Below are 27,983 nucleotides of genomic sequence, written 5' to 3'. Positions count from 1 at the left end.
TTTTATTGTGGGCTGGGCAGTAGGGAAGGTTGAGGACTGTGGCTCACTGGAGAGGGATTGCCGCTCTTGTCCTTGGTTCTGGCCTACTCGACCCTGTGGCTGCCTGACTCTCCAGCCCTACTGCATCTTGGACTCTTGCCTTAGACATGAAATAGCATGGCCTTGACTCTTGGTTTTTTTTCCCCCTAGCCTCTGGGAGACCATACTCGAGACTCTTCTGAGGTGAGTCAGATGAGTCTCAATACTGACAAGCTTCCCAAAGAATCCTCTTTCACCCCACTGCCACCCAGCCAGCCTCAGGATGGTGTGAATGGGCCCAGCCAGCCCTCTGGGGACAGATGCCTCCGAACTGCCAGCCCCCCGGATGTAGCTCCCGGAGATGAGAATGGCCTGACCGTGCCAGCCCCACTCCGAAAGTCCCGGCCAGTGTCCATGGATGCCAGAATTCAGGTAGCCGAGGAGAAGCAAGGTGCTGACCAGGGTGGGGACCTCAGTCCAGCAGCCAGCAGGTCCCAAAAGGCCAGCCAGAGCCGTCCCAACAGCAGCGCCCTGGAGACCTTGGTTGCTGAGAAGCTGGCCAATGGCAGCCTGGAGCTCCCTGCCCAGGCAGCTCCGGGCCCTTCCAAGCGGGACTCAGACTGTGGCAGCCTGTCCACTTCCGAGAGCATGGACTACAGCACCTCCCTCTCAGCCGACCTGTCCCTGAACCGAGAAACAGGCTCTCTGTCCGTCAAGGTAATGCCACTTCTTGTACCTCGGGTTTGGAACCGGAGTGTTGCGGGAGGTTACTGCTGCCCGGGTTTGGGTTTTGAAAGCATCTAGTTAGTGGGTGCCTTCCATCGTGAGTGGTTCGTGACGATGGCTCTTCTTGAGAGAGCTTTGGGCTCAGTTCATAGTTTAATCTCCGGAATATCTGGGTTCAGTGTGGGATTTAGTTGTGCCAAGCAGTTGAGTCAGGTTTAAGTTTCGATTTGTGTAGCCATTTAAATTGGGTTTGGTTAAAGGCCCGGGTGAAATTTGGAAGACAAGGCTAGGAATGAAGTTCTCTTATTCTGGGGTCCGCCAAGTGGTCCGGCTGCTGACGGGTAGATTCGGTTATAGGGAGTGGGGTCAGTGGCCTTTCTGGAGGTGGGTAACATTGTGAATGACAGCAGCCACTGTGCTTGGGCCTCAGCATGGAGGCCAACACTGTGAAGCACTTTAAAGAAAATGGAGGGGCCATTTCTCAATGATGAGCAAACAGATGCTTAGGTGGGGAGTGGAGGGCTGCTCAGACCCATGGACTCTGTGCTCTGAACCCCATGTGCCATTCTGCTTTTCCAGTGCAGGGGTGGCCGTCTTCCCAGGGTGGACTGACCCCTCCCCTGCCCACTCTGATACATCTCAGGGTGTTCTTGTCACTGTTGGCCACTTGACTAGGTCACACTGAGGGTCTTCCCCAACCAAGGCTGATCGTAGGGAAGATACTGTATCATTTTGTTTTTTCTCCTGTTGTTTACTTGGTGGAAACCACACAGTAGAGACTCAAACATATTTGCTAAATGAAAGGAAGTGAAAGAATGAAAAGCAGCCAGCCAATCCAACATTTAGCCTCAGGAACAGAAAGACAGCCCGGTTCTAACACGTCACCAGGACAGGCACAGACACACACAGCTCTTCTGTACATGTAGCATCGGGGCCCATCATCTTCCTTCAGACGGATGTCCTGTCTCTTCTCTACTGGGAAGAAAAAAAAAAAAAAGGCCAGAGCAGGGTCTCCCCCTGCCTGTTGTCAAGGGTGTTGAGAACATTCCTTTGCTGTCTGATAGGCAGGGAACGCTCTGTCCACGGGCTGGGTCAGCACACCTTGGTGAGATGAAGGGCTTGTTACCTTGGGGGCAGGAGGCCCTGGGATCAGGGTTCTAGGGTGAGGGTGGCAGCCCCAGGCTGCCTTTCTCCCCAGCCACTCCCCGTTTCTAACCACTAGTCTTGAGTTGGCCCTAGGACATGTGACTGGGTGTCAGGTCACATCAGGAAGATGGGAGTCAGGTGTGGTTGCTGGGAAGTGGTGGAGACCTTGGGGTGGGGGGTGGGAGAAGCCGAGCCCTCAGGGAGCACAGACTGTCTGCTGGTCCTGGCTGAGCAGGAATGGGGGTTCAATGCACACTTTAAGGGTGCCACCCTGGCCTGCCTGCCCTTTTCTGGCTGGAGGGCCCCTGGGAGCAGTGATGGGAAAGTAGGGCTGGGCTCCAGCAGGAAGGGCTTTGGAAGCCAGTGGAGGTGAGAGGGGGAGATGCTATGATGACTCCAGTGTAGGCCCACGGGTTCTTAGGTGAATCAGGACACCCTGGGAGTCCCAGAAGCGTTCTGTGAGCGCTTGCATCTGAAATGCATGGTTATTCGCAGGGAAAGATCATGAATAATTTCATGGTGGCTCAGATGGGCATGGCCTCCTGTGCTTCCAAATCAGTTCTGAACTTCAGTTTGCTGGGCTCTTTCTTTGGATTTTGGCCCAGTGGGTAAGAGAGTGTGGTCTGCAGTAATAGCTGAGCTATAAATACCAGACACTGCACAGGTGCCATGAGCTGGGCTCTGTGCTGTGTCCCCCACGCATTCTCTCCCTGTTACCTTTGTAACCATCTTGGGCAAGGCAAGTACTGCTGTTCTCTTCCTCTGACAAGTTGAGGAAGCTGAGGCTTGGACAGGACAAGGGACATGCTCAGGATCACAGAGTCAGTAGTGGGTAGAAGGAGGGTTAGAACCCAGGCTGTTCTGGTGCCATGTCCTATGTGTGAGTGTGCTGGCAGCCAGGTGTGGGGCCAGTGAATAGTGTCGAAGGCCAAGATCAGGGGGATGAGAGGGGTGGGGTAAGCCCAGACACTCAGGACCCCAAGTTGAGAAGCTTGAGGCAAGAGGGGGACGATGGACAGCTATGTCGTATCTGGAAGTCGAGGCTGTGGGGCCAGGAAGGCTCTGCGCCACACTCCTGTGTCATCCACAGATTCCTAACTGAAATCCTGAGCTTTACCTAATGATTCTACCCTGCCCAGGACTCAAGGCTGCACAATAAAACCCTCAAGAGGACACGCAAGTTTGTGGTGGATGGCGTAGAGGTGAGCATCACCACCTCCAAGATCATCAGCGAGGATGAGAAGAAGGATGAGGAGATGCGATTTCTCAGGCAAGCCTGGGAAGGGCCACTGACGCTGTAACAGTGTGGGGGTGTGGTGAGAGGGAAGGGTGTAGGTTCCATTGGTCAGGGAGCTGTCTACAGCTGTGGAGTGAGGGATCAAGGACATGAAAAGAAATTGGTTTTGTTCCTGCACTTCCCGGTCCACCCAACCATCCATCTACCCACCTACCTATCCATTCATTCACCCACCTGCCCGTATATTTACCTGTCTGTCCACCTACTCATCTGCCCACCACACATCCACCCATCCACTATTTGTCTACCCACCATCCACTCACCCATCCATCCATCTATCCCCCTACTCATCTACCAACCATCCATCCATTCACCCACCCACCCATCCACTCATCTACCTACCCATCCATCCATCTACTCACCCACCCGCCAACTCATCCATCTCCCCACTCACCTACCCATCCATCTACTCACCTACCTGTCCATCTACTCATTTACCCATCCATCCATTCATCCACCCACTCATCTATCTGTCCACCTATTCACCCACTCACCCATCCCTCCACTTATCTACCTACCCATCCATCAATCCACCTACCCATGTAGTTGCCCATCCACCAGGGTGGGGTGTATGGTGGTGATCCAGATAGCTGAGGGTGTTGCCGTTGTAGAACTTGAACCTAATGGGCCAACAACACAGGATACACAAGATAATCCTCAGTAGTGGTACACGCCGTGAAGGAAGTAGTGGGTGATAGGATAGCAAGCCCCAGGGCTGGGGGAGGCTCCTCTGTGTGTGGGAAACTCCCTGAGTGGAGTGGCTGGGGGAGCCCAGATGTGCTGCGAGGCTAAGGCCAAAGCAGTGACTACTGGGCTTGTTTAGGGAGCTGAGAGGGTAGGGCTGGAGTGCAGAGCGTGGGGCAGAGGTCACGTGGGCCTGTGGGCCAGGGTGGAGGAGTGTGGATTCTATCCCAGGTATAGCCAGAGTGAAACAGCTGGAGAGTGACCAGCTCTCATGTCCCTCTTGAAAGATGGCTCTGGCTGCTGTATGAGTGTGGGCTGTAGAAGGGCAAGGTGGACGCAGGATGACAGGGAGACCCCGTCCAGGACAGCTGGGCTGCAGGCTCGGGCTGGGGCAGTGACTGGGAAGAGGGAAGGAGTGGTCAGTTCCACTTGCGTTTTGGAGGCAACAGCATGGAGACTGGTGAGGCGGGGAGAGTGTGAGGCAGAGCTGTCTTCTGTGAACCATCTTTGCACTTTGGAGGTGCTCAGGCCCCTAACAGCCCTCCACGGGGAGACCCTATTTCCACTATTTTGTAAATGACTAGACTGTTTTTCTTGGCAGGTAAGTACTTGCCCCGGGTCACCCAGGTTCAAAGGTAGAGCTAAGATTCTAACTAGACCCGTGTGAAGATTCCACCAGTCTGGAAGCTTCCTGGGGCTGCCAGGGGTAGGCCGAGCTCCCCCTGGAGCTCCCTTTGGGGCCAGGCCTTTGCAGGGTAAATTCATGATTATTTTGGAGAACATTTCTAGAACATCAAACACATCGATACTTTTAGCACAGGCATTCCAAAGCCAAGTGGAAGTGGTTTTGGATGCTGGGGTATTTCCCCCTCTAGGGACCCCAGAGATGAGACACTGCCTTTTCATTAGTGGTTTTCTTCATGAATACACATACACGTGTGTACACACACACACACACACACCTGTCCTCATCATGTGGGCTGGGGAAGCTCAGGCAGGGGGGGCGGGGGGATGGTTGCTTTTGGAGGATGACACCACCTTCCATTTTCATGGTCACCTGGGAGGCAACCTGTCTCCTAAGTGCAGGCCTCATGGGCTGAGTTTCCTTTCCATCATCTCTCCGGGTGGTTCAGGTTTCTGGGTTGAAATCCTAGATCCACCATACCCCATCTAGAATGGATGCTCTCTGGCCCTGGCCAGCTGTGTGCTGCTCAGGTTTGAAAGGTGAGACTTCACAGAGGTGGAGAAGCTTTTCTTATTTGCCTGTCATGGTCCAGAGGGCTGAGTGTCCTATATACCCGCTGCCATGCTCTGCAGGGGTGCGCCAGGCTCCCATTGTTTCCTGGCTGGCCGTCCCCGCCTCCTTCCCCTCCCCCCTTGTCCCTGTCATACCTGGATGCTAGGATTTCCAGAGGATTGGGTCACACACAGGCTTTTGAACCATGAGATCGGATATTCGCTCTCCCAGATTGAGGCTCCTAGGTCAGAGTTCTTCCTGTTTTTCCCTAAGATTGCTGGTGCCAGTGCCCGCCTTCTTAAGAATCTTAAGAATCAGCCTGGCTCTTGTTCTGCCTTCCCTGGTAAGAACCCAGGTAGGGCAGGGAGGTAATGTTAGAACCTGGCTGCCTACCTTCTTTGGTATGCTTTTGCTTTTTGGTCAGGTGTTCTTTGAGCCGTAGTTTTTCTGGAGTTAGGATTTCTGTTTCTTTGTTAACATTCTTGACCCTTTCACTGCCCCAAGAGCAGAGGCTCAGATGGAAGCTTTCTTATGTGGCCGTGGAGAGTGTCTCTAGTTTTCCCGAGCCTGGGCAGCCTCTGCCTCTTCTTTCTCATGCGCACTCCAGCAGCCACCACTTCCTGTTAGTAACAGACTTAGCAAGCTTTACCACTTAGTTACCATGTCAGCCTCACACCAGGCAGGCACAATGGGCATCACCGCATTTTACCCTTAAAGAACCTGAGAAGTAGACATGATCTGTGCATTTTACAGATGAAGGAACAGAGGCCTAGAGTTTGAGAGACTGCCTGGGGTGCCCCGCTGAAAGTTAGCAGAGCTACGATTCAAACAAGGTCGCTTCTGAGGGGCCACCTGATTCATAGTCAGGAGGCCCAAGTTCTTTCTGCGTCATTTTCTTTTCTTTCTCGTTCTTTGTAATTTTTAAAAATGTTTGTTTGTTTTTGCAAAGAGGAGAGACAGAGTGCCAGGGGAGGGTCAGAGAGGGAGGGAGACACAGAATCTGAAACATGCTCTAGGCTCTGAGCTGTCAGCATAGAGCCCAACACGGGCTCGAACTCACAGACTGCGAGATCATGACCTGAGCTGAAGTCAGATGCTTAACCGACTAGGCCACCCAGGCACCCCATCATTTTTTTTTGATGATATAAATGATTTATATCAATCTTTAATGGATTTGTCCAGAAACACCATGAACAGTTCGGAGTTTATCCTGCAATTATTTTTTTCTGTGAGTAAACACCTATACACATCCACAATATATGTGTTATAAAATTAAGATCTATTATGTGGTTTAGGTCAGGTTTTTATTGTATTATGTTTTGAATAAGTAATGTAATATGGTTCAAAATAAAAAAAAATAAAAGGAAAGGGTAAATGTGCAAAAACTCCCTCCCTTTTCCATCAGGCATCCAGTTCTCCTCTCTGTGTTAGTATTTCATGGTATAGTCCTTCTTGTAGTAATGTTTCAAAAAGAAAGTGAACACACACACTATCTTGTCTTTAATTTTTCACCCAGAGGGTAGGGTAACATAATATACCCACTCGTCGACACCTTGCTTTTTTCACTTAGAGATTATTCCATATCTGTTTATAAAGAATTGTCACAATTCTGGGGCGCCTGGTGGCTCAGTCAGTTGAGCGTCTGACTCTTGATTTTGGCCAACGTCATGATCCCAAGGTTGTGAGAATGAGCCCTGCGTCTGACAACATGCAGAGTGTGAATGAAAAACGCTTGAGATTCTCTCTCTTCCCCTGGCTTGTTCTCTCTCTCTCTCTCAAAAAAAAAAAAAAAAAAAATTGTCACATTTTTAATAGATGTTTTTCCATGTAATTAAATATTTTATAAAACTTGATTCTTTTCATGGTTGTGTATACAAAACTAACATATGGATACCAGGTGGATACATTTTAATTTATTTAATTAGACCTAGATAATAGTCATTTACGTCATTTCCAGTTTTGTGGTATTATAAATAATTTTGTTATGGATATCCTTATTCAGTGGTGCTGTGCATCTATGAATATTTCTTTATTTTTTAATGTTTTATTTATTTCTGAGAGAGAGACAGAGGCAGCGTGAGCAGGGGAGGGGCAGAGAGAGAGAGGGAGACACAGAATCTGAACGTGGCTCTGAGCTAGCTGTCAGCACAGAGCCCAACACAGGGCTCAAACCCATGAACCGTGAGATCATGATCTGAGCTGAAGTTAGATGCTTAACTGACTGAGCCATCCAGGCGCCCCTGAATATTTCTTTAGAATCAATATCTAGAAATGGAAATGCATGTTAAAAGGCATGAACTTATTACCAAATTGTCCTCCAGAAATGTGCGAATTTAAACTTATGAGCAGGTTATGAAAGTATTAACTTTCCCCTATAGTCTTGCCTTTTTAATGAAAATGGAATTTTTAATTTGCATTTCATATCCATATTAGGTAAATTAAAAAATTTTTTTTGGTTCATGTCTTTATGTTTTCTGTCCCTTTTTAAATTAAAAAAATTGTTTTAACATCTATCCATTTTTGAGAGTGGGGAGAGACAGATTGAGAGAGGGCGGGGAGAGAGAGAGAGAGAAAGAGGTAGACACAGAATCCTAAGCAGGCTCTAAGCTCTGAGCTCTTAGTTAGCACAGAGCCTGACACAGGGCTTGAACCCACAAACCCTGAGATCATGACCTGAGCCAAAGTTGGACGCTCAACCGACTGAGCCATTCAGGTGCTCCTTGTGTCCTTTTTTTAAAAGTAGGCTACTCCTGTTTTTCTTATTGATTTGTAAGTACTCTTTATACATTAAGATTATTAATGTTTTGTCTGTCAATAAATGTCAAATTAAGCCTGAGTTCTAGTTCTGCCTCTGCCCCCAGACTTTTGTGATGCCGTTCCATGCTCCAGCATTCAGTGTCTCTGGCTATGAATTATGTGGTCTCTGAGGCGGGCCACTTTCTCACTGGCATGTCTGCATCCTTTAACCCTGCAGGCGCCAGGAGCTCCGAGAGCTTCGGCTGCTCCAGAAAGAAGAACATCGGAATCAGACCCAGCTGAGCAGCAAGCATGAGCTGCAGCTGGAGCAGATGCATAAGCGTTTTGAGCAAGAAATCAACGTGAGTGTGAGAACACACGGGACCCTGTAGGGCTTCTTCCCTCCATGCTTTCCTTGGGGGCAGTAGAGAGCCCTGTTCCTTTGGTTGCTTGGTCTCATTGGCTATTGACTTGTAAACACAGAATCTCATGAAGGTCACATGCTCCTCTGAGTCGTGTAGGAGGGTCTCCAGAGGGAGCCTGACCTTTGCTGGGCCCCTTGCAAGAACTCTGCAAGGTAGATCTTCTGGTCTCCCTTTCATACATGAGACGACAGAGACTCAGGTTAAGTGACTTGTCCCGGGTCACACAGCAAAGAGGTGGTAGAGCTGGGATTCAAGCCCAAGTCTGAAGAGAAGCTCTGGGCTCTCCCCATCTTGCTTCCCATCTTCCTCCCAGGTAGAAAGTGACTTTGCTCAGTTTCTCCTTCCACTCCTTCCAGGCCAAGAAGAAGTTCTTTGACACAGAGCTGGAGAACCTGGAACGCCAGCAGAAGCAGCAGGTGGAGAAGATGGAGCAAGACCATGCCGTACGCCGCCGGGAGGAGGCCCGGCGGATCCGCCTGGAGCAGGATCGGGACTACGCCAAGTTCCAGGAGCAGCTCAAAGTGATGAAGAAGGAGGTGAACATGTGCTGGGCGGAGGCCGGGGCGTCTAGGTTGCAGGTGATCGAAACCCCAGCTCCGTCGCACTTCAGCAACAGAAGAGACTTTGGGGAGCTCATATAACCCGAAAGGCTCATGGCCATGGGTCCGGAGTTCTGTGCTCCAGCTGCAGTATGAGGAGCTACTTCTCTGTCATTTGGGCCCTCCTTTCCTGTGTTGAAATCCCAGCTCAGCCACCCCAGCTCCAAGAGAGTAGGGGAGGAGAAAGGGCTGGCAGCCCAGGGGGGGGTCTGAGATGCTCCCACCAGAATGGGGGAGCGGGTGCTGGGTGGCAAACACAGTACATCTTTTGTGCCCTGCCTTCTCTCCTCCTAAAACAACAGTCCCCTAGTTGGGACCTACATGGCTCTTCTCTTTCCTCTCCGGGTGGAAGTGACAAAGAGGTAGATGGTCCTGAGGCCAGGGGAGGGAGGCGTATCTCCCAGCCTGCCCTGAGGAAGGGCACCTGGGTCTCAAAGAAGAGCGCACACTGCCCTGTGTGGAGCCTGCTGCCGGCAGGCTGAGACATACTTGCTGGCTCATTCCCAGTCTCCAGACCAACAGCTTCTAAGGGTGGTCCGTGGTGCTGCAGGCTTCAGAGCCCAGCTCCCAGGCTGCATTGTATGGAGGTGACATTTGTTGTATCCCAGGGGCCCCGGGCAGCTGCAGCGGCTGCGCTGGAGCGGGAGCACAAAACCTAAGCGGGGGTGCCAAAAACCTTGGTAATCAAGACAAATAATATAGTAGTGTAGTGTTTTAAAATCAAAGTTATTATAAAGTACTCATGATGAATGCACTGTCCGCTATTTAAAGTCAGGAATCAACAGGGCCACGTTTAGGGTAAGCCGGTGAGGATGGGTCCGACAAGTACTGGGCTGGATCCTGTCTGTATTTACAACTTGGATATTATGTTCACGATTCTTTGTTTGGCATGGATGTTGATTTAAAAATTTTTAAAGTATTTTTGAGAGAGAGAAAAAGCGCATGTGCATGCAGGGGAGGGGCAGGAGGGCGAGGATCTGAGGCCAACTCTGAGCTGACAGTAGAGAGCCTGATGCGGGGCTTAAACCCACGAACCGTGAGATCATGACCTAAGCCAGAGTCGGACGCTTAACCGACTGAGCCACCCGGGCGCCCCCGAATTTTTATTTTTTTAGAAAATGTAATTTATCTTGATTATTGAGAGTTTTGGTATTTGATGCTTGGTGCCTCACTGGCCTTACCCTGGCCCCAGATCTCCTTCTGGGGTACGGCACTGACCTAAACATATCCCCAGCTCTCGTGCAAGTGCGGGAGCACAGGCTTGGGAGTCAGGTCCGGTTCGGAGTCTTGGCTCTGGGTCACTAACTGTATTGAGCTTTGGACAAGCGACCTTCCTGAGTCGTAGTTACCTCCTATCAAAACGAGAGCTATTTAGCACCTCTTTTCTTGACTGTCTACACATATGGCCCTGTGCTAGGCGCTCGGGGCACTCACCAAAATAGATAGGGTCTCTATCCTCAAGAAGCTGTTAATTGCCATGGAATCCAGAATTTTTTGGCCATTTCCAGTGTTCATTTAAAAAAAAATATTTTTGAGAGCGAGAGAGCACGAGGGAGGAAGGAGAGGCAGAAGGAGAGACGGAATCCTAAGCAGGTCCATGCTCAGCACAGAGTCCAACATGGGGCTTGATCCCATGACCCTGGGATCATGAGTTGAGCCAAAGCCAAGAGTCGGATGCTCAACCAACTGAGCCAGCCGGGCACCCCTGATGTGCGTTTTCCATACCAGTCTCTTTCTCCTTTCCTTCTGGCTCTCGGCAAAACACAAATATCAGACCCTTGGTATTTTTTGGTATTTTCCTGTGAGTCCCTAAACCTTTAGTTTTCATTATTTTCTTTCTCTCTGTTGTTCATGTGGTATAATTTTTATTAGTCTTCGAATTCACGGGCTTTTCTGTCGCCTCCACTCCACCCTGGGTCCATCCAGCGCTTTCTGTGTTTTTAATGTTAGATGCTTTATTGTTTGGTCCTAAGCTTTCTAATTGTCTCTGTTGTAGAGTTTGTATTTCTCTGTGGCAACATTCTCTCTCTCCATTAAGTTCAAATATGTTTGCCTTTACGTGACGGAGTGTGGTTATAAGAGCTGCTTTCCAGTTTTTGTCTGATCATTCCAACATCTGTGCCACCTTGGAATTGACATGTGATGATTTTTTTTTTTTTGCAAACAGGTCACATTTCCTGATTGTATGTAGAGTAATTTTGGATTCTATCACTGATATTTTGTGAATGCTCTAGTCTGTAGACTCTGGGTCCTGTTATAGTCTGGAAAACGCTGACTTTTTTGGTTTAGCAGGCAGTTGATCAGTTAGGTTCAGACCACAGGTTCTGTTCTGCCTTCTGTGGGCGGTGGCTCTGACGGCAGTGTAGTTTTCAAAGCCCCTGCCGGCCCGCTTCGGGTCTGTCTTGCTCCTGCTCGGCTCGGGGGAGCGGAGACGTGCATGGGCTCATGCACAGAATGAGGGTTTCCCTCCGGCTGTCTTCTTTCTGGGGTTCTTCCTACACCCTGATTTGCAGGCCCCTTTTCCCGGTTCTCTGGCCAGAAGCACGAGGTTTCTTACAGAGTCTTACCTGCCGTTCGCACTGCACCACCGTGCAGGTCTGGGAGTGGCGCAAAGCCAGGACTGCAAAATGGAAAACAAACGAGGAAACTCGCTCCTGTATCGGCCCCTCCTACAGGCTTTGACTCCTCTGATAGTCACCCACTTCTGTTTACTTTTGAGTCCTCAGGTAGTTGTTTTCAGGTAGTGGTATTTTCTCCAGGGCTTTGCATTGTGATCGGCAGGAGAGAGAGAGGCTTACACTGACCATGCCAGAAGAACTCCCTTGGAATATTCTTTTGATCATGGCCAGTATTTTTCCACCAGCTGTGCTCCTAAGAGCCCTCTGTCAGTGAATTTAGGGTGTCAGGCTCCTATAGAGGTGTGGGTTCCTTAGAACTGTCTGAGGAACTCCGGGTGCCTTAGAGAGAAATGTCATGAATCTCTTCTCCCCCTTCTTTTTTTAAAAATTTTTAATGTCTTTATTTTATTTTGAGAGAGACAGAGAGTGAGCGGGGGAGGCACAGAGAGAGAGGGAGACCCAGATTCTGAAGCAGGCTCCAGGCTTTGAGCTGTCAGCACAGAGCCCGACGCGGGGCTTGAACCCACGGACTGTGAGATCATGACCTGAGCCGAGGTGGGATGCTTAACCTACTGAGCCACCCAGACGCCCCTCTCTTCTCCTTTTTCTAAAAGACAGAAGCTGGGGGCACCCAGCTGGCTCATTCGGTAGAGTGTGCAACTCTTGATCTCAGGGTTATGAGTTAGAGCCCCACATTGGGTGTAGAGATTACTTAAAAATAAAAAATGAGTAATAATATGAAAGCAGAAATCCACTTCCAGCTGGCTTGAGAACACTTACAGGCCTCTGACCAGGAGGCCACAAGTGTCATTGGGAATGCTTTTTTCATGTCTTGGCATTGCTTCCTTGCACTGATTTTTTTGTTGCTGGCGGGCCCCTCCAGGGTAGCCCACCGCGGCCTACATGCTCCTAGTTTAGCAACCCCGGAGGGCAGAGAGCTGCCTTCTTTGATAGTTCCAGTGCACATCCTAAAGCTCTCACTGGCCCAGCAAGGGTCACAGGCTCATCTCTGACCCAGTCCCTGAGGCCCGGGCCTGGAACACGTGGCCCAACAGCCTGCGTCGTATGTATGCCTGGCCCAGAGCCAGATGGAGGTGGAGGGTGTCAGCACCACCTGAACCCTCAGGAACAGAGGGGGGTTCCTAACACATGTATTCCTAAGCAGGGAGATACCACCTTTGAGGGCTGAGAAAAAGCTTCGGTTATTATAAGGGTTTAACAGATTGACGGTTTGTGGGGTTAATATTTCATGGTGGTGGGTGATTAGGAAGAAACTGTCTATAGAGGTTTCTGGGGGCACAATAGTGAAAAAAGGCTAGGAAGGGCCGCCCTAAAGGAAAGGAAGGTGCTGCCAGCAGAAAGTGGTGACCTCTTCGCTCTGGGGGAGTCTGAAACCCGAGGCGGCAGCAGACAGGAGTAGGCAGTGGGGACCCCCTGTCAGAGGGGCTTGATGGAGAGCAGGGTGGGGGCCAGTGTCTAGAAAGCTGAGCCTTGTCTTTGGCCTCCCTGGCTCAGGAGTCCTGGTGTCGCGGACTTACTTCCAGGAAGTGTGAGGTGGGACGCGGACCCTGGCCTGACGCACCCTCTGCTATTTCTGGTACAGGTGAAGAACGAGGTGGAGAAGCTCCCCAGGCAGCAGCGGAAGGAGAGCATGAAGCAGAAGATGGAGGAGTATGCACAAAAAAAGCAGCTTCTCGTGAGTCCTTGACCCTGAGCTGGGGAATAGAGGGGTTGGGTAGTCCCAGGTGTGAGAATCTGAGTGATGATCAGGTTCCTCCTCTGTCTTAAATCCAGCCTTCCTTGATTGCTCTCACTCCAGCTAGAAGGGAGCTCCCTGTGGACACTCCAGCCCTTCATATCTGGGTCTGAGGGCTGTTTGTAGGTCGTGTCTCTTTGAATAACCCAGTACATCCACCTGCCCACTTGGCACCTTTTGGAATCTTCGACATCCAAACCACGACCTCCCAGACCTGGTCCTGTTCTTGTATTCTGAGGGGGCACTGTCCTCCATCCTGCTCTCAGGCCAGAAACCTTGTCATTTCTGACACTTCCTTTCCCTCCAACCCTTTATCGCCTCCTGAACATGGATTTTGTTTGTTTTTAAGCTCCAGACTGTCTCTGGATCTGCCAACTCTGTCCGTATGTCTGTGACTCCCTAGCCATTGGCATCTTTTGCCTGGACTGCTGCAGTAGCCTCCCAGCTGGCCTCCCTGCTTCCTCTCTTGCTCTCCCACCAGCCGGTGTAATCAGTATGAACTCCAGATCTGATCATGTCACCCTCCCCTACAGCCTTGTGTCCTGAAAACCTTCAGGGGCTCCCACTGTGTCCATAAGACCAGACCAGCCTCCTCATGTGCTTACAAGGCTCTGTGGGTCTGGCGCCTGCCAGCCTCTCCCCACTCAACTGAGTCCCCTCCGCCCCAGCCTCACCGGCCTTCTCCTTGGCCCTTGTCGGACCGTGTGCTTGTTTTTCTCCCACTATGGAGTCTGTGCATTTTGCTGCCTCTGCCCCCAAACGTACAGAAAATTAGAGTCGACTCTTAAAATGCTTTTGTATATCACCTGGCTTAGCATTCATGGCTTACCAGGGTAGGTGCCGTTTGTTTTTCCCTTTGCAGAGAAGGAAAACAAGGCTTATAGAGGTGACTTTGTACAGTTAATGTTAGGGGCCAAGGCCTCAAACTCAGTCTGACTCCAGTCTTGATGTTCTCCCCAGGATGCCATCGTACTTGCCTACAACCTGTCCTTTGATGCTATGATCAGAAAAAAAATGCAGGGCTGGGGAGGGTGGGGGAGACAGGCCCCTATCCTCAGAGAGAGCAGATTGACCCTTTAAGGGGGGGCATTCTCGCAGTGGCATCAAGAGCCTCAAAAATGTACACATTGTTGGCCTGGATTTTTCTGCTTCTAGAGACTAATCCTGAGGATTAATCATCACAGAGGTTCACAAATAATTCGCTACCAGAGTGTGAAGAGCAGCACCATCTAAAATAGATGGAGCCCGGGGGGCTTAGTCTGTTAAGCGTCCAGTTCTTGATTTTGGCCCAGGGCACAATCTCCCAGTTCATGAGTTTGAGCCCCGCATCAGGCTCTGTGTGGACAGTGCAGAGCCTAATTGGGATTCCTCTCTCCCTCTCTCTCTGGCCCTTCCCCACTCTCTCACTCTCTCAAAATAAATAAATAGAGACAACTTGGAAACAAATTTTTAGGTATTGCATGAATAAGGTTAGGGTAGATCTGTGTCACAAAATACATTTGGCCATCAAGACTCATTTGATTAGAAGATTACATGGAAAGGCATTATTCATTTTTAAAAATGATAGTAAGATAAGACATAACAAATTTAGCACCATACACATTTTTAAGCATCCAGTTCAGTAGCATTAAGTGCATTCACACCGCTGCACAAACCACCACCACCGTCCCTGTCCGGAACACTCCGTCTTGCAAAACTGAAACTCTCCCCGTTCAGTAACACCCCATGCCCTTCCCCAGTCCCTGGCAATCCCTATTCTACTTTGTGTCCCCACAAATCTGACCTCCTGACGGTGGGATCATACGGTATTCGTCCTTTTGTGTCTGCCGTACTTAACACGTCCTTGAGATTCATCCATGTTGCGGCGAATGCCAGAATTTTCAGGACCGGAAGATTCCATCGTGCACATATACCACATTTGTTTTTCCACTCTTCCGTCTGCACGCACCTGAGTGGTTTCCATCCCGTGGCTGTTGTGAATGTGGGTGTACAAATCTCTAAGTCCTTTTAAGTTCTCTTTGTGGAATAAGAGATGTAAATATGTGCATAGATACACCGAAGCCCGTTGCTCCTCCTGGGCGACAGGATGAGTGAGGATCTCTAGCTTCTGCTTATGTGTTCCGAAGGTTTTTAAATTTAAATTTTTTAAATCTTACTATGGAAAGTTAAAAACATAGACAGAAATAGGCACAGTAGGAACCCCCACATACCCGTCACTTGGTGTAATTGGGAGCTCATGTCTCCTCACTTCCCACGTATCCTGCCCACACCTGTGAGAGTCTCTAGGGATCCACAGTCCTGTGAAGTCACCTAGGAATTTAAATATCAGAACTGCTTAATGACATCATATTTGCAGTTGGGTCATCAGTCACATTTCCGCTTGTGTCATGAGTGTGTTTGTTTTTTTTTTTTTAATCTGTTTTTTAAGTCAGGGTCCATGTAATAAAGCACGATCGCCACAAATGGTTGCCGGGTCTCTAAGTCTTAGATTTCCCCTGCGTATGTTTTCTTCGCTGATCATGAGGACTTTTCTTCTGTAATAAAAGTGGATGTTGAGACGCTGGACCCGGTGCTAAAGGTCTGTCCTCCTCTCTCCCGCCCAGGACCGGGACTTCCTGGCCAAGCAGAAGGAGGACCTGGAGTTGGCCATGAAGAAGATCACCACGGACAACAGGCGGGAGATCTGCGACAAGGAGCGCGAGTGTCTTACTCGGAAGCAGGAGCTCCTCCGAGGTGGGTGTCAGAGAGTGGGCTGTGCCAGGAGCTGCTAGGTTCTCTTCCATCCTGAAGCCGAGCGGCCCCCTTCAGGGAGACACATAGGGAGAGACCCCAGTGAAGTCAGGACGGAGGCACGGAGCCGACATTATTTGACATTTTCCCTGATGTTGAGGAGAGCAAGCGAGCAAGCCATATGGAGCCGCAGAGCTTGTAACAGGTGGCAGGGGGTGGGGACCAGTATCGAGCCCCTTCTAACATTCATTGCACATGGAGCGACGGCTCTGCCAGGCCGTGGGCCACACTGCATGGCTTGCTCTCCCCGAGTCTTCACTTTCACCGGATAAGTAGTTTCTGTAGATGAGGAACAAAGGCTGGCAGAGCCACTGTGCTTTGCGGGGGCTGCTTGGCTAATGAGTGGCAGACTGGGCTGTGAATGTGGGTGTCCTCTCAGCCGAGCTCCTAAGTGCCCTGGTGTGCTGGTGCGCCGACAGCTTCACGGCACGGGCCACTCCCAGAGGGAGGAGGGCAGGGGAGCTCCCGGGGACAGAGGGCTCCTCTATCTGGATGGGGTCACTAGCAGGGGAGTCTCTGGGGCCGAGCCGTGGAGGGCTTAGGGTCTTTCTGTGGCCCCAGGCTTACCTTCTCTGTGCCTAGCAGATGCCGGGTACAGTTTTGTGGGGCATGCAAAGCAAGTGGGCTCTAAATGGCCAAAAGTCTGTTGTTTGAGCTACTTATAAGACAGTTGGGTGGGAGAAGTTTTGAGAGCCAACAGTCCAGCCTGCGGTAAAGTAAAACCACATGGCCGTGTACAAGTGCCGCCTCTGGCGTATTTACACAGCAGGTGCTACGGGCAGGGCTGTGACGGCCAGTGCAGGCAAGTATCGTATACCCCTCAGCACTGATGTGGGGCAGCAAAATGGGGTCCTTGAGGTTCTGATGAGCCACTGAGGTTTCAGGAAAGCCTTTGTTTTCTTTTTTGGTCCCATGATGTTGGTAAGAACCACCTTACTTGTGGGACAGTGGCTCTGATTTTGACGAGGAAGGCAGATCACTGTGCTGATATACTGGGTGGGGAGTTACCAGTTTCCATAGATCAGGAATGCAGTGAAGTGAACACTCATGTGGGTTGAGCGCAGTCCGCTCCGTGCCTCACAGGTCATGAAGTCTTCATCTGACACCAGCTCTGTGCCTGTGGCTGAGCAGAAGGTCAATTAATAGACTTGCAGTGATACGATGCCAGATACTGCTGTCTTAATAATAATGTATATGTAAGGGGTACAGAGTGGCCAAGGAGGGTGTCAGCCATTTTTCATGGGGTTTTGTGAGCCCTCCCCCCTGGCCATTAGGAAGGCAGAAGTGCACTGTGAGCTGAACATAAACCTGTCTCCCAAGAACATTGCACACATTTGGTAGAGGCGGAAGCGGAGGCCTGGAGAGGATTTGTTACCCATCCCAAACCACAGTGAAGGGGCTGGGTGCCAGCCTGGGTCTCTGTTCCTCTGCCTCCTGACTCCATTCACCTCCTGGTGTACCATGCTCCCGGGAGCGAACATCTGATGCTGGAGAGGGCAGGGCTGCCATCTCACGGGCCTCCTGTTGCCCACAGACCGGGAGGCCGCCCTGTGGGAAATGGAGGAGCATCACCTGCAGGAGAGGCACCAGCTGGTGAAGCAGCAGCTCAAAGACCAGTACTTCCTCCAGCGGCACGAGCTGGTGCGCAAGCACGAGAAGGTGAGGTCCCGACTGGGCGACGCATGGGGGCTGCTGCCACAGCCCTCGGAGGGCTGAGGCTGTTCCGTGATGGGGCACCGCTTGGGTACCATCCGTGCTCCCAAGAGGAGGCAGGTGTCGGTCACGGTAAGGCCCTGGGAGGTTCTGGGGGTGTCCTTCCTCAGATCAAGGGGCCGGGAATCGGGGAAGCCATGCAGGGAGGCAGATGGCAGCTCCCTTGCTGACTTAGACACCTTAGTGTGCGTCTTTCACTTGTTTCCTCTTCTCCATGACCTTTCCATTTTCCCCTCCTCTCTCTCTTTTGCGTACATTTCCCTCAGAATACTTGTAAGTCTCAAACACCACCTCTGCCAGGAAGCCTTCTTTACCTCCCTCAGACCAGGCAAGGGCCCCAGCTGTGTGTGGCCAGAGCACTCTTTACTTCTAATTGTGTAATTGTCTGTCTTGATTTGGTCCCCTTAGTAGGAACAGACAAACTGAGATCTGGATGCACAATTAATGGGTAATTACAATTCCTAATCTAAAAATGTGATGATGGACGCCAGCTTTGGGCTGTGGTGGCTCCAAATAAGGGTGCTCAGCTTGGCTAGAAGTCAGGAGAAGGCTGCTTGGAGGAGGTGATACCCATGCCAGGTTTTGAAGTACAAGTAGGTGTCTGGTGAAGGAAAAAGTCAAATTTATCACGACTTTTTTAAAGTATGAATTGACATCTGCCATAAGTAGTGTACACTTAGCTCTGAGGTGTTAGCTTTCATGGCACGCCAACCAATGATGAGATGAGAAGGCGTTTAGAAGGTAAGAGTCCAAAATGGTATTAACAAAAAGTAACGCTTTCTGTTGTCACTTTAAAAATTCGCGGTGGAAATAAAACGATAGCAGCCTTGCTCTCCTGAGCATTCAGGGCCCTGCAGGTCCCGGACTCCCTGGTGGAGTGTGGCAGCCTTTGGCGTCTGGTCACACCCGCAGCCATCCCCCCCACAGGAGCGGGAGCAGATGCAGCGCTACAACCAGCGCATGCTGGAGCAGCTGAAGGTGCGGCAGCAACAGGAGAAGGCGCGGCTGCCCAAGATCCAGAGGAGCGAGGGCAAGACGCGCATGGCCATGTACAAGAAGAGCCTCCACATCAACGGTGCGGGTAGCGCCTCCGAGCAGCGCGAGAAGATCAAGCAGGTGCGGGCTCTGTGTGTGTGCTGCGGAGCGGGGGGGCCTGGACTGTATGTGCTTGGGGAGGAGAAGATAGAAGCTGCAGCACGGGGTCGGGGAATGAGGGTGCCGGTCACAGCCTAGAGGCCGCCCGGCGAACGCCTTCCTGGCGGTCAGAGGAGGAAGCTTGGTGTTGCCTTCTCACACCGCTTCCCTTTCACACTCTGTCCTGCCGCTTCCTCTGCTGGCAAACCCCTTCCTCTCACCCACCAGGACCCCCCTTGCATGTCACCCCTCTGTCTTGGGGATGTGGCGTTGGTGGCCCTGGGCTCCTGTGCGGTGACACGCGTTGCCTTAAGCACATGGTCCAGCACAGTGCTTAGGAAGTGGGCACAGACCAGCCCCTCCGACCGGGCTTTCTGGAATGGCGTGGGGGGTAGACCCCGCAGCCACCAGCCAGGCCCGTGGCCCTCTGAGGCCCCCACCCTCTCTCTGTTCCAGTTCTCCCAGCAAGAGGAGAAGAGGCAGAAGTCGGAGCGGCTACAGCAGCAGCAAAAACACGAGAACCAGATGCGGGACATGGCGGCACAGTGTGAGAGCAACATGAGCGAGCTGCAGCAGCTGCAGGTACCGCCCTCCCCCCTTCTCGGCTTGCCTCTACAAGTAGAGGGACTCTGGTCCCACAAGCCCAGGCTAAAACGGTTCCAATCCTACTGTGTACTGTTGGCCAGATGCCATCGTCCTCAAGCTGTAGTTCCTGTATCCATAACGTGGGGATGGGGGTCAGAATCCCTGTTTGGGAGGCTTTGTAAAGGAGATGACTGAGCTGAAAGGGCCTGACAGTGGCCTGCCTACTGGCTTTCTTGTTCATCACTGTGTGTTGGGACGAGGCGTCCCAATGACCCTAATACCCAAAGCAGACATCACAAGTAAGGGAAGCGGCAAACCGTGGTTTGTGTTTGTTCTTATGAACACAGACGTGCAAATCCTTAATAATATATTAGCAAATTGACTCCAACAATGTCTAAAGAGAATCATACACCATGACCAAGCAGGCTTTATCCCAGGCTGGCTCAACATTCAAACATCGGTATAATCCATAACATCAACAGGCTAAAGAAAAATCACATGATCACAGCAACAGATGCAGAAAAAGCATTTTGCAAAAGCCCAGCACTCACTCATGACGATCCTCTCAGTAAAAGTAGGAATAGAGGGGAACTTCCTTAACTTGAGAAAAACCTACAGCTAGTATTATCCTTCACAGTGAGGAGCTCATAGCTTTCCCACTGAGATCAGGGATGGGCAGCTTGGCATTGCCAACCTCTTAGGGGCCCCTTTCCCTAGGGAGAGCCTGCCCTCTTCGAGTTTCCTGCCTCCCACGCTTGCCCCTGCCTGAAGGGCACCACCCAGGAGTTGGTACTTGGGAGCCTCCTTGTGGTGGAGCAAGGCACTGTCATACCTGAGGGACGGGCAGACTCTGTGACTTCTGGAAACTGCTACTGTACCCATTTGGCAACTTCTGGAGAGGCAAGGAGGCATGGAGGAAACCTGACAGGCCTTGAAGCCTAGGTAGGGTCTCTGTCATTTGTCACTGTGTACATCTTAGCCAAGTCCCTCACCGTCCACATCTGTTTTCCCTTTTCTGCCTCACGGGCTTACGGGGAGGATTACCTGAGAACCCATGTAAAGTGCCAGGGGCCCAGCTTCTGGCAGGTCAAGCGCTGTCCATGCTGCGGTAGTATTTCTGACTAAACTGATTTCTAAACTCTCAGGAGCTTTGAGCTTGAAACCCCAAATGAAAATCCCCCAAGGTGTTCCACTCTTCCAACCCAAAAGGATTGAGGTATCTGGATGGAGACCCTTTCTTCTTGCTTTATAAACACCTTATAAACCACAAGATTGACTCTCTTGAGGAATCAACAGGGACTTATCACTTCTGCCTAGGAGAAATTCCAGGTGAATTTTGTGAGGCAGATAGCTTACCTCAGAGAGAGAATAATAAAGCTGGGAATGTCTCTGTCAGGTCCGTGTCCTCATCTTTACACAAATCTCTCCTGAGGAAGTGATATATAATACAGAAAATTACATACATAATTTATATGAATATTTACACACACAGATTATCTTAGCTCTGGCTGCCATAACAAAATACCAGTCTGGTGGCTTAAACAGCAGTTTAGTTTCTCATAATTTTGGAGCATGGAAATCTAAAATCAGCTTGTCGGTGTGGCTGGGTCCTGGCGAAGCCTCTCTTCCTGGCTAGTGGATGGCTGCCTTCTTGCTGGGTCCTTACATGGCAGAGAGAAAGAGAAAACCACCTTCCTAGTGCCTCTTCTGAGGACACTAATCCCCATGATGAGGACCCCACTCCAGGACCTTATCTAAATTTAATTATCCCTGGAGCACCTGGGTGGCTTATTTGGTTAAACATCTCCACCTCAGGTCATGATCTCACAGTTTGTGAGTTCGAGCCCCACGTCAGCCTCATGGCTATCAGCTCAGAGCCCTCTTTAGATCCTCTATCCCCTTCTCTCTCTGCCCCATTCATGCTCTCTCTCAAAAATGAATAAACATTAAAAAAAAAACCCCACAAACTTAATTATCTCCTAAAGGTCCCACCTCCAAATACCATTATATTGGGGGTTAGGGCCTCATCATATGACTCTTGGCGGGGACACAATTCAGTCCATAGCACAGATGGTTAACACAATGCTATTTAAAATAGTGAAAATTAAAACCAACCTCAGTGACCAAAAATAGAGGAGTATTTAAGTGGATTTGATGAATCTATACTGTGGGATATTCTGTAGCCATTAAAATTTTCATTAAAAACAATGAAAAATGTTAATTCTTTAGAAGTTAACTAATGTTTACATTATAATGTAATTAGTTAATGTAAATTACATTATAATGTTAAGGGTGGTGGGAAAGCAGGTTTCAGTTGGGTGAGCTAAACATTTAGGACAGAGCTTGACAGGATATAGATCAAATTTTTGCAGTGGTTACCTCTAGTGGTGGGATTAGGACACATTTTTATTATTAATAGTTTTATTGTTTTGTTAAAATGACATATATGTTCATGTTGAAAAATTCAAACAATGCAAAATACAGCACAAAGAAGAAAGCTTCAAATTACTGCAGATCCCACTACACAATAAGAACTATTAACATGAATATTCTGAAATATTCCTCCAGGCAGCTCTTGGTAGGTATGTATTTATATTCATAGAGTTTCACATAAATTATAATCAAGGAGAAGAAATACTACTACTGGTGCCATCCTGGCTGTAGCATGAAGTATGTTTCAGCCTTCTGCACCTCTGCCTTCTAAGTTTTCTTACCTGTTCTGCCTGGGATTTGTTCCAGAATGAAAAGTGTCACCTCCTGGTAGAACATGAAACCCAGAAGCTGAAGGCCCTAGATGAGAGCCATAATCAGAACCTGAAGGAATGGCGGGACAAGCTGCGGCCACGCAAAAAGGTAACCACGTCAGGGCTCATGGGCTTTTCTCCATGCTGAGCCACAGGTGTCTGCCTAGGATGTAAATATAGATAAGATACAGATTTACTTTTACTTTAGGAAATTGGTTCATATGACTGTGGTGGGCTAGTAAGTCTGAAGCCCACAGGGCAGGTTGTAGGCTGGAGTTCCAGGGAAGAGTTGATGTTGCAGTTTCAGGGCCCACCTACGCTAGGGAGGGCAATCTACTTTACTCAAAGTCTACTGATGAAATATTAATCACATCTAAAAGTTCTTTCACAGTGCCATCTCAATGGGTGTTTGACCCATTACTTGGTGCCCATGCCTTGCCAGGTTGACACAGAAAATTAACCATCGCAGGGCCTCAGTATGGTCATTTGCAAAGTGGAGATGTGAATGTTGTACAGTATGTAGAGTATGATGCAGAAAAGTCATCAGCCCATAGTACAGACCAAGGACATACTCATTTCCGCCCACTCTCTGAGGAGGAAGCTGCCTTAATTGCCCATGATCACATGTCTTGAAGCCCTGAGGTTTGTTCTGCCATCATACATCAGCTCTGCTCGCTTTAACTGTGGTCTGGACAAGAGGCAGTGGCCCACCTCAGCTAAGTAGTGGCCTTGGAAGTCCTTGAACTGAAGCTTCCCTAAGCTGTGCTAATGGGGCTTTATGGCTGGCAGCTGGCCAGGGTCCTAGACCTTTCTGTCAGCAGGCCCACATTCATCATTTTCTGTAATCATGGCCTGTTGGGACTTTTGATACTTGACACTCAAATCAATAATGCTCCTGCTGACACAGCCTGACTCTGGTATCGGGAAATAAACGTTCACCTGGTTCTCTTACCTGGGTGTTCGATACCCTTGGCATGTCCTGAGAGAGAGTCTGAAGATGAATGATCACACTGCCTCTAGCAAGTGCCTCATATTTCAGGAGTGCCTGGATTTAGGGGAGGTGCCATGGTATATGTCTGGGGAGATGGCATTGGATTTTGCCTGTGGGCAATTCTTTGTAGAACTGTCTATCATTAACCACCCGGATTACTTAGTGTTGGAGCAGTTAACCAGAGGTGATAGAAATGCTCTTTTGCACTCTTGTGTTCAGTCAGCAGTCTTGAACTATACAGGGGAAGGGAGATGACTGTACACTGCGGAATATTTTTAGAAAAATTCAGACTTCATTCTTTCAAGTAAGTATAGACTATCTGGTAGCATCAAGAAAGTGTTGCTTGGGTCACAGTTAACACAGAATGTGGCCTCAGACAAGACCTCCCTTCTCAACCTTGCTTTTTAGGACTGTAAAATGGAGATAACATTTCTTCCCTTAAAGCATGTGTTAGTAAACTATGGTCCATGGGACAAATCTAGCCTACTATCTGTATTTGTAAATAAAGTTTTATTGGAACACAGCCATGCTCATTCATTTACACATTGCCTCAATGGCTGATTTTGAACTATAATGGCAGTTGAGTAGCTGTGAGAGAGACCTCACAGCCTACAAAGCTGAAAATATTTATAATCTGGCCCTTTACAGAAAAAAGATTACAGACTCCTGCCTTCGGTTATATAGATGAATATATATGGTAGGTAGAAGAGAGGAGTGCTTAAGAGCACAGGCTTTGGATGAAGTTCTGGCGCCCCTATTACTAGCTCTGAAATGCTGGGCAAGTTACTAAACCTCTGTTCAAAAAGTGGTAGCCATTATAATTAAATTGTTATTCCTATAGCAGAGGTCACAAACTGATTATCCATGGGCTGAAATTGGCTTACGGGCATTAGGTTTGGGCAACATACAGGAATTTCAAATTTTTTTTTAAAGTTACCAACCTTTAAGTTAAGTACAGGCATGCTTTTACTGTGCTTCACAGATAATTGCATTTTCCCCCTCCAAAATGAAGGTTTGTGGTGGCCCATGGTGAATAAATCTACCGGGGTCATTTCTCCAACAGTGTTTGTTCACTTCATGTCTCTGTGTCACATTTTGGTAATTCTTGCAACATTTTAAACTTTTTCATTATGTTTTGTTGTGGTAATCTGTGAACAGTGACCTTTGATGTTAAAAACAACTCTCAATAAATGTATGAAACTAGAAATTAATCATAAGATAAAAACCCTGAAAAAACACAAACATCTGAAGGCTAGACAATATGCTACTAAATAAGTAGTAGGTCAATGAAGAAATCAAAGAGGAAATAAAAAAAATACATGGGGACAAATGAAAATGAATACACAATGGTGCCAAATCTTTGGGACCTAGTGAAATCAGTTCTAAGACGGAAATTTATAGCAATACAGGCTTATCTCAAGAAACAAAAAAAAATCTCATGTAAACAATTTAACCTTACACCAAAAAGAATTAGAAAAAGAACAAAGCTTAAGGTTAGTAGAAGGTAGGAAATAATAAGGATTAGAGCTTTAAATGAAATGGAGAATAACAAAAAAAGCCCGTAGAAAAAAATTTAAATAAAAGAGCCACTTCTTTGAAAAGATAAACAAAATAGTTAAACCTTTAGCCAAAGTCAAGAAAAAAGAGAGAGGGCCCAAATAAAGTCAGAAATGAAAGGACTGCCTGGGTGGCTCAGCCAGTTAAGTATCTGACTCTTGATTTCAGCTCAGGTCATGATCTCATGGTTTGTGAGTCGACATCCATATGGAGCCTGCTTGGGATTCTCTCTCTCCCTCCTACTCGTTTTCTTTCTCTCTCAAAAATAAACTTAAAAAATCAGAAATGAAAAAGAACAATCCAGCACTACAGAAATATAAAGGATAAAAGTCTAAGACACTATATGCCAACAAATTGGACAACCTAGAAAAAAAATGGATAAATTCCTAGAAACAGTCTTCTAAAACTGAATCAGGAAGAAATAGAAAATCTGAATAGATCAATTAGTAGCAACAAAACTGGTAATCAAAAAATTGCCAACAAAAAAAAGCCCAGGACTAGATGGATTCACAGGTGAATTCTACCAAACATTTAAAGATGAGTTAATATCTATTTTCCTTAGTCTGTTCCAAAAAAATAGGAGGGGGAAGGAAAGCTCCAAGTATATTCGCAGAAGCCAGAATTAACCCTGATACTAAAACCAAAGACAATACAAAAAAAGAAAACTACAGGCTCTTGGGGCGCCTGGGTGGCTCAGTCGGTTGGGCGTCCGACTTCGGCTCAGGTCATGATCTAACAGCTCGTGGGTTCGAGCCCCGCGTCGGGCTCTGTGCTGACAGCTAGCTCAGAGCCTGGAGCCTGCCTCAGATTCTGTGTCTGCCTCTTTCTCTGACCCTCCCCTGCTCACGCTGTCTCTCTCTCTCTCTCTCAGAAATAAATAAAACATTAAAAAAAATTAAAGAAAACAACACTACAGGCCCATATCCTGATGAACATAGATAACAAAATTCTGAACAGAATATTAGCAGACCACATTCAACAATACATTAAAAGGATCATTCACCACCATCAAGTAGGATTTTTTTTTCCTGGAGATTCAAGGATGGTTCACTATTTGCAAATCAATCAACACGATACACATCAACCAAATGAAGGATAAAAATCATATGATCATCTCAACAGATGCAGAAAAAGCATTTGGCAAAATTCAACATCTGTTCATGATAAAAACTCTCAACAAAGTAGGTTTAGAGGGAACACACCTCACCATAATAAAGGCCATATGTGAAAAATCCACACCTAACATAACTCAGTGGTAAAAAACAGAACTTTGCCTCTAAATCAGGAGTAAGACCAGGATGCCCACTCTCAGCACTTTTACTGGACATCGTAGTGAGGATCTTAGCCATGGCAACTGGGTAAGAAAAAGAAAGGAAAGGCATCTGAATTGGTAAGAAAGCAGTAAACTGTCACTATCTGCAGATGTCTATACATAGAAAACTCTATGGGGGCACCTGGTTGACTCAGTTGGTTAAGAGTATTTTAAATAAACATAAAAAAAAAAAAAAAAAGAAAACCCTAAATACTCCCACCACAAAACTATTAGAAGTACTAAATGAATTCAGTAACGTTGCAGGATGCAAAATTAATACAGAAATTGGTTATATTTCTATATACTAATAACAAAGTAGCATAAAGGTAAATTAAGAAAGCAATCTTGTTTACAGTTGCACCAAAAAGAATAAAATACTTAGGAATCAACTTAACCAAACTATAAGACACTGATGAAAGAAATTGAAGATGATGAAAACAAATGGAAAGATATTTCATGCGCATGGAGTGGAAGAATTAAAACGGTTGAAATGTCCATATTGCTCAAAGCAAACTACAGATTCAGTGGAATCCCTAAAAATACCAACAGCATTTTTCACAGAACTATAATAATAATAAAATTTATATGGAACCACAAAGGCCCTAAATAGCCAAAGCTGTTTTGACAAAGAACAGAGCTGGAGGTATCAGAATCTCAGATTTCAAGATATACTATGAAGCTGGAATAAAGAAAACAGTTTGGTACTGGCACAAAAATAGACACATAGATCAGTGGAACATAATAGAACCCACACTTATATGGTCAATTGATCTATGACAAAGGAAGCAAGAATATACAATGGGGAAAAGACAGTCTCTTCAGTAAATGGTGCAGAGAAAAATGGACAGCTACATGCAAAAGAATAAAACTGAACCACTTTCGAGGTGCCTGGGTGACTTCAGCTCAGGTTGTGATCTCACGGTTCATGGGTTCAAGCCCTGTGTCAGGCTCTGTGCTGACAGCTAGCTCACAGCCTGGAGCCTGCTTCAGATTCTGTGTCTCCCTCTCTCTCTGACGCTCCCCTGCTCACACTCTGTCTCTCTCTCAAAAATAAAACATTAAAAAAAAAAAAAAAACTGAACCACTTTCTTATGCTATACATAAAAATAAACTCAAAATGGACTAAAGACCTAATTATGAGACCTGAAACCATAAAAATCATAGAAGAGAACACAGGCAATAATTTCTTTGATATCAAGCATAGCAACATTTTTCTAGCTATATCTTCTAAGGCAAGGGAAATGAAAGCAAAAATAAACTACTGAGGCTACACCAAACTCAAAAAAGTTTTTTGCATAGCGAAGGAAACCATCAACGAGATGAAAAAGCAACCTTCTGAATGGGAAAAAAAAAATGTTTGCAAATAATATCTCCAATAGGGGGTTGATATCCAAAATACATAAAGAACCTAACACCCCTCCCCCAAATAATCTGATTAAAAATGGACAGAGGACCTGAACAGACATTTTTCCAAAGACCTACATTTGACCAGCTGATACACAAAGAGATGCTTAACATCACTAATCCTCAGGGAAATGCAAATCAAAACCACAAACAGATATCACCTTATACCTGTCAGAATGGCTAGAAATAACAAGTGTTGGCAAGGATGCAGAGGAAAAGGAACTTTTGTGCACTGCTGTGGGAATGTAAATTGGTGCAGGCACTATGGGAAACAGTATGGACTTTCCTCAAAAAATTAAAAAGAGAAGTACCATGTGATCCAGTAATTCCACTACTGGATATTTAGAAAACAAAACAAAAACATTAATTTGAAAAGCTATATGCACTCCTGTTTACTGCATTATATATAATGACCAAGACAGGGAAGTAACCCAAGTGTCCATCACAAGATGGAGGGATATATAACGCATACACACAATGGAATATTAGTATTAAAAAAACAAGATTTTCT

The 27,983-nt window shown here is 47.8% G+C and overlaps 1 protein-coding gene and 1 long non-coding RNA gene across 2 annotated transcripts in view; one reads left to right on the top strand and one right to left on the bottom strand.

The window, feature by feature from the left end:
- Positions 1–27,983, top strand: part of STK10 (serine/threonine kinase 10) — a 118,899-nt gene that overhangs the window by 85,550 nt on the left and 5,366 nt on the right. The window contains exons 9-18 of the mRNA XM_039235714.1: positions 190–735; positions 3,030–3,160; positions 8,083–8,206; positions 8,626–8,805; positions 13,090–13,182; positions 15,846–15,975; positions 17,567–17,691; positions 18,673–18,861; positions 19,336–19,461; positions 22,204–22,317. Of these exons, the coding sequence (XP_039091645.1) occupies positions 190–735; positions 3,030–3,160; positions 8,083–8,206; positions 8,626–8,805; positions 13,090–13,182; positions 15,846–15,975; positions 17,567–17,691; positions 18,673–18,861; positions 19,336–19,461; positions 22,204–22,317 (1,758 nt within the window). The remainder of the gene's footprint in view (positions 1–189; positions 736–3,029; positions 3,161–8,082; positions 8,207–8,625; positions 8,806–13,089; positions 13,183–15,845; positions 15,976–17,566; positions 17,692–18,672; positions 18,862–19,335; positions 19,462–22,203; positions 22,318–27,983) is intronic.
- Positions 15,969–22,265, bottom strand: LOC120234069. The gene is made up of 3 exons (XR_005528979.1): positions 22,179–22,265; positions 20,821–20,891; positions 15,969–17,155 (listed from the first exon to the last, which is right to left on the bottom strand). It is a non-coding gene; the product is annotated as an uncharacterized LOC120234069 (long non-coding RNA).

Source organism: Hyaena hyaena, unplaced genomic scaffold (genome assembly GCF_003009895.1).
Source record: "Hyaena hyaena isolate Hyena2069 unplaced genomic scaffold, ASM300989v1 scaffold_102, whole genome shotgun sequence".
Lineage (NCBI taxonomy): Eukaryota > Metazoa > Chordata > Mammalia > Carnivora > Hyaenidae > Hyaena > Hyaena hyaena.
This window is presented reverse-complemented; position numbering and strand designations above follow the sequence as displayed.